The sequence below is a fragment of the Carcharodon carcharias genome, chromosome 2 (assembly GCF_017639515.1).
Source record: "Carcharodon carcharias isolate sCarCar2 chromosome 2, sCarCar2.pri, whole genome shotgun sequence".
Classification (NCBI taxonomy): Eukaryota; Metazoa; Chordata; class Chondrichthyes; order Lamniformes; family Lamnidae; genus Carcharodon; species Carcharodon carcharias.
Window position 1 is genome coordinate 113,484,824 of NC_054468.1, and position 8,753 is coordinate 113,493,576.

General features: G+C 42.9%; 1 protein-coding gene across 1 annotated transcript in view; it reads right to left on the reverse strand.

Annotated features, from left to right (window-relative positions):
• The window catches only part of hao1 (hydroxyacid oxidase (glycolate oxidase) 1), a 48,977-nt gene extending 41,403 nt beyond the window's left edge, over nucleotides 1–7,574 (reverse strand). The window contains exon 1 of the mRNA XM_041175928.1: nucleotides 4,638–7,574. Within this exon, the coding sequence (XP_041031862.1) occupies nucleotides 4,638–4,783 (146 nt within the window). The 5' untranslated portion in view covers nucleotides 4,784–7,574. The remainder of the gene's footprint in view (nucleotides 1–4,637) is intronic.
• Between the last annotated feature and the right edge of the window lie 1,179 nt (nucleotides 7,575–8,753).

The window sequence follows — 8,753 nt, forward strand, 5'->3', positions numbered from 1 at the left end:
CGCAAGCTGAGTCCCAGCAGGGTCCTGAAAGCCCTGAAACCATGGGACTTTGATCAATCAGTGGTACCACAGAAAGGTCACAGACAGATTGAACAAAGAACTCTAGCTCTCCATTTTAACTCCTAAATTAGAAGTTAATCTCAAAACACCATTAAGAAAAAAAAGAGTTCCATTTATATAGTACCTTTCACAACCACAGTTTGTCTCAAAGCGCCTTAAAGCCAATCAATTTTTTAAGTGTTGTAATATAGGAAATACAGCAGCCAATTTGTGCACAGCAAGCTCCCACAGGCAGCTTGATGTGATAATGACAAAATAACCTGTTTTTGTGATGTTGATTGAGGGATAAATATTGGTCAGGTCACTGGGGTGGGGGGAGGAATAACTCCCCTGCTCCTCTTCGAGGAAGTGCCATGGGATCTTTTACATCGGCCTGACAGAGCAGAGGGCGCCTTGGTTTAATGTCTCATCCAAAAGATGGTGCCTCTGGCAATGCAGCATTTCCTCAGTACTGCACTGGAGTGTCAGCCTTGATTGTCAATTAGAGGGAATTGCACCAGCGTACAACTTTTATTTGCAAAAATATACTTTATTTATAAAATATCTAAAAGAATATTACAAAACATTACGAGATAGCCATCGCAGAAAGTGCGATGATATTTAGATTTTCTACATAAAGCATGTTGCACTCTGAGGTGCTTCAATGCAAATGTAATACATGTAATATTCACTGTATACATTGCCCGCACATGACTATAGGTTCTAGGAGAGGAATTCTGGTTGGCGGGGGGACCCAGGGCAGGCTTACAGCAGAGGAGCCTGATCTGCATATTTAAAGAGCACACCACCAGCTTCGGGCTGCTGTCCTCACTGCTTCTATTTAATATTGGTTTTCACCCAGATCAGGGCAGGAAAGGAGTGGGTAAGTTCCACCCCTAACCTGCTGCCCCACCCACCTCCCCCCAACTCCATTATAACAGCACCCCTGGATTCATAGGGCTGAGTTCAGATGAAGCGCTTTTTGCGCTTTTTACATTCTAAACCTGTGTTTCAACGGCTTACCAATTGCAAGGGTGAGGCCTGTCTGTCGGGTGATAATGGGTGTTCCTTGGGATTGAAGTAGGACCTGTACCTCTTTATATAGGCTCATTAGATATAGCTGGCATGGTCATGTTGAATGCTAGGTTGGCTCTCTATTGCTTCTTGCTTCCTAGTGTATCTTTCCTCATTTAAGGGGAGGTTGGATGAGCATCACTCTGAGCTGTAGCTGCTGCTTTAGTGCTCACTTCCACCAGGTTGTTGGAGCCATGGGCAGTCTGAGGATGCCCAAAGGATCTGCAGGGGAACACACACCTGAGGCATGGTGGCATGGTGGCATGGTGGCATGCTCTGGCATGGTGCAGGCTAGATGGAAGCACTTCCGAAAGCAATAGCTTAATGCTGGCACTCAAGTCTTCTGCCCAACAACAACCTTTAAAGAAGTCCAAAGACCCTTGGGTGCGCTTGTACAAGGAACACAAAAAGTTAACATGCAGGTGCAGTAAGAAATTAGGAAGGCAAATGGCATGTTGCTCTTTATTACAAGGGGATTGGAGTACAAGAATTAAGGAAGACTTGCTACAGTTGTACAGGGTTTTGGTGAGACCGCATCTGGAGTACTGTATGCAGTTTTGGTCTCCAGATTTAAGAAAGGATATACTTGCATTGGAGACGGTACAGTAAATGTTCACTGGGTTGCTCCCTGGGATGAGGGGGATATTCTATAAAGGGAGGTTGAGTAAATTGGGCTTATATTCTCTGGAGTTGAGAAGAATGAGAGGTGATCTCATTGAAACCTACAAAATTCTGAAGGGGTTTGACAGTGTGGATGCTGAGAGATTGTTTCTGCTGGTTGGTGAGTCTAAAACACGGGGGCACAGTCTCAGGATAAGGGGCCGATCATTTAGGACTGAGATGAGGAGAAATTACTTCACTCAAAGGACTGTGAATCTTTGGAATTCTCTACCCCAGAAGGTTGTGAATGCTCCATCGTTGAATATATTTAAGGCTGTGGGACAGATTTTTGGTCTCTCAGGGAATTAAGGGATGTGAGGAGCAGGCGGGAAAATGGAGTTGAAGCCCAAAATCTGCCATGATCATATTGAATGGCGGAGCAGGCTCGACAGGCCGTGTGGTCTACTCCTGTTCCTGTTTCTTGCATTTAAAGGAGCTGCAGCATTTAAGAGGTACATCAGAGTACTATTCCTACCCTGGCCGTGTGGCCCCACCCCCTCTATTCCCAGTCCCACCTCCAACCCCACTCAAGGGCAGAGCTGAGAGGTTTCTGGGAGTGAATGATGAGGGCGGTGTTAGACAACCTCACAAGGACAACTTAATGTTATCATTTTTTTTATTCTTATCTTTTTCTTGATCGCATGAAGGCAAGAACATCATTTATTTGAATCTGTAGTCTAAATGACCTCAATTATATTTGCTAAATTTACCGTTCGAAGCAATATGCAGCCTTAACAATGTCTGATGATTCTGAGCTAGCAGGAGGCCACTCTAGAACCCCAAACTAGGCAGGAGCACCAGAAGTGCATCAAACTCATTTGTAGGGTGGTGCAGGCCACCGTCAGAATGTCTGGAGTAGCGTCTGGGAAAATAATGGCACGAAGGACCCGAGCTGTGTGACTTTGTGACTTGTACGGGAGGAGGCAAATGGTAATGTGGGAAAATAGCATCTGGTCGGAGAGGGAGAGAGAAAGAAATTATAATATAAACGTAAAAGCAAAATACTGCAGATGCTGGAAGTCTGAAATAAAAACAGAAAATGTTGGGAAAACTCAGCGGGCCTGTGGAGAGAGAAACAAGAGTAAACGTTTTGAGTCTGTATGATTCTTCTTCAGAGCTAAAGTGAAGCAGAAATTTCATGGACTTTATACAGTTTAAGAGGGGGTGGAGCAGGTGGAGCAAAATAGAAGGTCAGGGATAGGTGGGAACTCATGTCATGGGCACAAGATAAAAGCACTGTTGGCGGTGGTGTTAAAGACTAGAAGGTGCTGATAGTCGCATAAAGGTAAGATAGCAGAATGTGTTAATAGCAAAACAAGGTCCAGCGCTCTGTGAAAGCACAACATAGAAACAAGTGACAGATCACCCTGTGGGAGAAAGTAGTTATGATACATGCCTCTGATAAACAGAAAAAAAGAGGATGGAAGGGCAAGAGGAGTGATCAGGTTTTCCAAAAATTAGAAAGAGAAAGTCAGATAGTGAAAGATTAAAACAGGTTAAACATAGAAAGAAGCTAGACTTGCATTTATGGTCTCAGGACATCCCAAAGTACTTTACCGCCAATTAAATGCTATTTAAGTGTCGTTACTGCGATCATGTAGAAAATGCAGCATCCGATTTATGCACAGCAAGCTCCTTCAAACAGCAAGGTGACGATAGTCAGATCATCTGTTTTTGTGATAAATATTGACCAGGACACTGGGGATAACTTCTCTGCTTTTCTTCGAAAGAGTGCCCTTCGATCTTTTCTGTCCATTTGAGAGGGCAGAAAAGATTTAACATCTCGCCCAAAAGGCAGCATCTGTGACTGCGCAGCATTCTCTCAGCACTGCATAGGGTTGCCAGTCTACATTGTAACCTTAAGTATCCGGAATGGGACTTGAATGCACAACTTACTGACTCAAGAGGCAAGAGTGCTTACCCACAGAGTCACAGCTGAGACTAACAGGCTGAGAGCAGTAAAGAGGGTGAACTGGACTGGAACTGTTCTAGGGCACACAATAAAGAGGAAGAGTCTGAGAGAAAAAAACATTTAAACTGGCAGGTGAGGGGATCATTAGCTCGAGGCAGGGCGACAGCTAGATCAATGAGACAAAATCAACAGCGTGAATTAGCACCTACAGGAACATGGTGAGAAATAACGCTACATCATCAGGACTGTCAGCAAGTCAATCTTATAAAATTCCTTTGTACGGGCAGTATGAACAAAGAAACACAAAAAGAAACAGGTTTACCATTGTTTTTAAAGCAGGAATGAAAGGGATATTGAGAAGAATTTGGGATCATGTCCTGTAGACATTTCAGAATATTTATTTATTCTGCAAAACAAAATGTGTTAACCTAATTGAAACGTTAACTCATTTTTAGCTATTGTCAGATGCTCATAAGGAAGAGCATTCACCTACCAAACACACAAATCCCCTTTAATACTTCATCCAAAAGTCAAGCTAAACTGTTAACAATATACAGGTTGGTGACAATTGCAGCCAAACACTTAATATCTTCACATGAAATTGCTCTAGCCACTATTTTATCAGAGCACTGAGCTCTCTACATTAAACAGGTCGTGCCAAGTTGAATTAGCAGACTGAGTATTGTCACACATTTGCATTATGTGCTTGTTGGTTAATGACAACAGTCATTTCTAGCCAATTCTTAAAATGCCCAGAAAATCTGTAATTATTGTAAACATTTGCTAGTTTATTCAGACTGTAAGAATCAAAATGCAAGCATTTTTTATTCATTCACTCTTTCCCGATGTTTATTTCTTTAGACAGTTTAACAGAGCAATAATTTTCCAGATACATTGACAAGTATGCAAAGCAAATCAGGATGTTCTGCGCTAAATTCATTTCCAAGAATACCTTGAGAAAGCAGCCACATTGTCCCTTAATGTCTGCTGTTCATCTGCTCCTGAACGGTAGTAATCATATACCGCTTTGGGAAGGATATCTTTCGCATGTTGTTCAAAGTCATTAATGCACACTGGTTTCCTTGGCATTCTTTCCATTTCAACTTGTGGCACAGTCAGCCAGGAACCACACCACACTGCACTCTGCCCTCCTACATGGTTAACATTTAACTCTCAGGTTGACAGCAGAGGTTTACTTCGCGTACATCATTACTTATCTGAGATTTATAGAGGCCAACCACCTCCCCACTGACCCCACCAAGAAAATGAGCATAAGTTCGTCATCAGCTTCAAAAAAAGCTCACACTGGCCAACTCCCAGAAAGTGGGCACCTCAAGAACAGCACTGAGTATCAGCTTATCATATGTCGAGGTCACTTTCATACTCAGCTGGGCAGGGAAATCAGGAAACTGGGTGAGCTGGTACGATTCGAGCCTATATCATTTAATCCACGATCTTCCATTCCATTTCTGAGAGGGGGACTGCTCATGCTCAGTTAATACCTTTGCCCCACTGAGGCAAAGTAGACAGCAAAGGGACACGCATTTGAAGAGAATGAATTTGCAGGGCTAAATTAGACAAATTTAACACTTTCAACAATTCGATATTTAAATTATGCTGGCTCAAGTTCCTGGCTATCGTGCCAGGATTAAGCTTTTTTGCCTTTGAAGTTTATTTTGGATGGTTGCCAGGGAAGCTCTAGGTATGATGAATGAAGAACTGGCCTTTGGAAGGTTTTGGGTTGCTCTCGGGATCCTATGCTTTGCATTTATATTGTTTTGCAATGTTAAAAACCACCTTAATTAAGAACGTCCACTTTGGAACAACTTTTACATCATTTTAATTGTCAACATTGCTCATTGCTGTCTGGTACATCACTAGAGTGAGGCATTTCCATCATTTCCAGTGGCAGAACGGATCAGTCACCAGAGTCAACAGATTTAAGGTTCTTAGCAAAATAATGAGAGGCTAGGTGAGGACACTGCTTTTAAAACGCAACGAGTTGTTATGATCTGGCGTGCGCTGCCAGAAAGGGTGGTGAAAGCAGATTCAACAGTAACTTTCAAAAGGCCATTGGGTGAACACTTGAAGGGGAAAATTTGCAGGGTTATAAGGAAAAGGCTGTGGAGTGGGGCGAACTGAATAGCTCCCTCAAAGAGCCAAAACAAAAATGATGGGTCGAATGGCCCCAGTGTGTGCCGTAACATTCTACGGTTCACACAAATTCAGCAGAACAGAAACAAGTGGAAACAGACACATAAAACTTAATCTTCCAATACCAACTGCCACAGGAGCCTTGGAAAACACAAGGCATGGGTGTAAGGGTCACATAACATCCACATACCTGTAACCTGTACGCTTATGAATGCTACAGATTTAGTGACCATTTCCCATCAAGCAAACAGTAGTTATTTTACTTTCCTTACGGTAAGTGACAAAATTAAGCGGTTTCAGTTAGCCGCAGTGCCTTGTGACAGGATTTCGATGGAGCCTGTAGCCATTCTATTCACACGTTTTACTACACGGGCAGTGGGCCCCTGGGATTGGCAAGTGAGGCAGGGCCAGGGGTTGGGGCAGGGAGGGAAGGTGCAGAGGACCCTTGAACGTTCATGGCGTTCTGGTCCTCCTAATTCCTTAATCCATTTGTGTTTTGAGGTGCAGTTACGGTTGTGATGTAGGTAAATGCAGCGGGAAATTTAGATACAAGGTCCCAGAAACAGCAAAATGAAAACTGAGCAGATAAGCTTTTTATTTTAAATTGGTCTTGGTTAAAGGATAGGTTTTGGGCAGGATGCTGGGAAAAAACTCCTTACTCTTCTTTGAATAGGGTCATGAGACATCGGAACATCTCATCCAAAAGCCTATGAGGCACTCCTTGCAATCGTTGCTCGCGGCGGAGGTTGTAGTATCACTGGAAAGGGAGTAGGCCGCTCATCCCCTCTACACTGTTCCACCATTCAATTAGATCATGGATGATCTGAATCCTAACTCCTTCTGCCCACCATTGTTCTGTAACACTTGACAACACTGCCTAACAAAAATCAACCCTTGGAAGTCTTGTGTGTCAAGGGAAGTTGCCACCTTCAGAGGAAAAGAATATAAGATTAGAACATAATAGGAGCAGGGGTAGGCCATTCAGCCCTTCAAGCCTGCTCCATCAATGAATTAGATCATGGCTGATCTGGTCTGGCCTTAGCTCCACTTTCCTGACTTCCCCCCATAACCGCTGTGTCCCTTATCAATTAAAATCTGTCTAACTCAGCCATGAGTATATTCAACGACCCAGCCTCCACTGCTCTCTGGGGAAGAGGATGCTAAACGCTAACAACCCTCCGAGAGAAGAAGTTCCTCCTCATCTCCGTCTTAAATGAGTGACCCCTTGCCCCTTAGTTCCAGATTGGCCATTCTTTCAGCATCTACCCTGTCAAGCTCCTTCATATGTTTCAATAAGATCATCTCACATTCTCCGAAACTACAATGAGCTTAGGCTAAACTTGCTGTTTCGGCCAATCTTGGTTCTGTAACGTTTAATACACTTGCCAAAAAAAATGAACCCTTGTAAGTCTTGTACAAGGATGCAAATTGCCACCTTCAGGGAAGGCAGGGGAAAAGAAGATAAAACTGGATGGAGAAAATGATAACTAGTCAGCTCCTGAATCTTGTAAGAGCACAAAATGGACATTGCTGCATTTTCCAAGCACCAACCAATGCCAAACACTTTTTGTCTATTCTTTCAAGGGATGTGGGCATCACTGGCAAGACTGGCATTTGTTGCCCATCCCTATTACCCTTGAACAGTGTGAATTGTTAGGCCAGTGAGAGGGCAGTTAAGAGTCAACCACAATGCCGTGGGGCTCGGGTCACATGTAGGCCAAACCAGGTAAGGACAGCAGATATAAAAACAAAAACAAAAAAACTGCGGATGCTGGAAATCCAAAACAAAAACAGAATTACCTGGAAAAACTCAGCAGGTCTGGCAGCATCAGTTCTGTCGAAGGGTCATGAGGACTCGAAACGTCAACTCTTTTCTTCTCCGCCGATGCTGCCGGACAGCAGATTTCCTTCCCAAATGGACATTAGTGAACCAGGTGGGTCTTTATAAGAATTGATGATAGTCGTCATGGTCGCCATTATTGAGACTAGCTTTATATTCCAGATTTTATGAAATGAATTCGAATTCCATTAGCTTCCAGGGTGGGATTTGAGTCAATGTCCCCGGACCATTAGCCTGGGCCTCTGGATTATTAGCCCAGTTCGAGGTGACTATGTCACCTCCTCCTCCTCCTGTTGACTTGGCTGTCACGCTCTCATTTTGGATTCTATGCAATGCCACAGATAAAACTGGTAAAATGGAACCCGTGCTACGTTCTTTGGCAGTTAGTCTTAATAATACTTTTTTTAAAAATAAACTTAAAAAAATACTTCTGCCAGGTTGACATAATCTTGATTCCACATTACTGCTTGCCACCTCCGACCCCAATCACATTGCTCTTCTGTTATATGCTGCTGGATAACTGACCTAGTTAAGGGTAGGCTCTTAAAGATGAAAAATAAAACAATAGGGCAATTCGCTTGCCATAAGATGTCCAATCCTCCCGCGTGGCAAGAGATTTAGTTCTGAATTCGGGTTAGTGATGGTTGGATGGAGATGCCATTTAAAATGTGTCATTGCTTAAGAGAAATCATCAACGTGTCTCGAGGCAAAACAGATTTCTACCTTGTATAAAACAAACCATCTCCAAATATGTTGAGATGTGTGAAATTGGGTGCCGTTCAATTGCGTCTACAACAGACAGGCCAAGAAACAAGATAGGAAAATGTATTGGGATGGAACGTTCAATTTCTCCTCAGATAATGAAAGGTTGTGTTTTGCTATTTATACTCCAAAATGCTACCAGGGAAATAATTAAGTAGAAAAGACATTTCCTCTTCCACAGATCTATTGGATTCAGTTAAGTTTCCTGTGACAAAAAATGGAAAAGAATATAAAGAATGTACTTTATTTGACACTTCTCAGATGTGGTCCAAAAAACTTAATATAAAGGAAAACTCTCATATGTATGGCTTT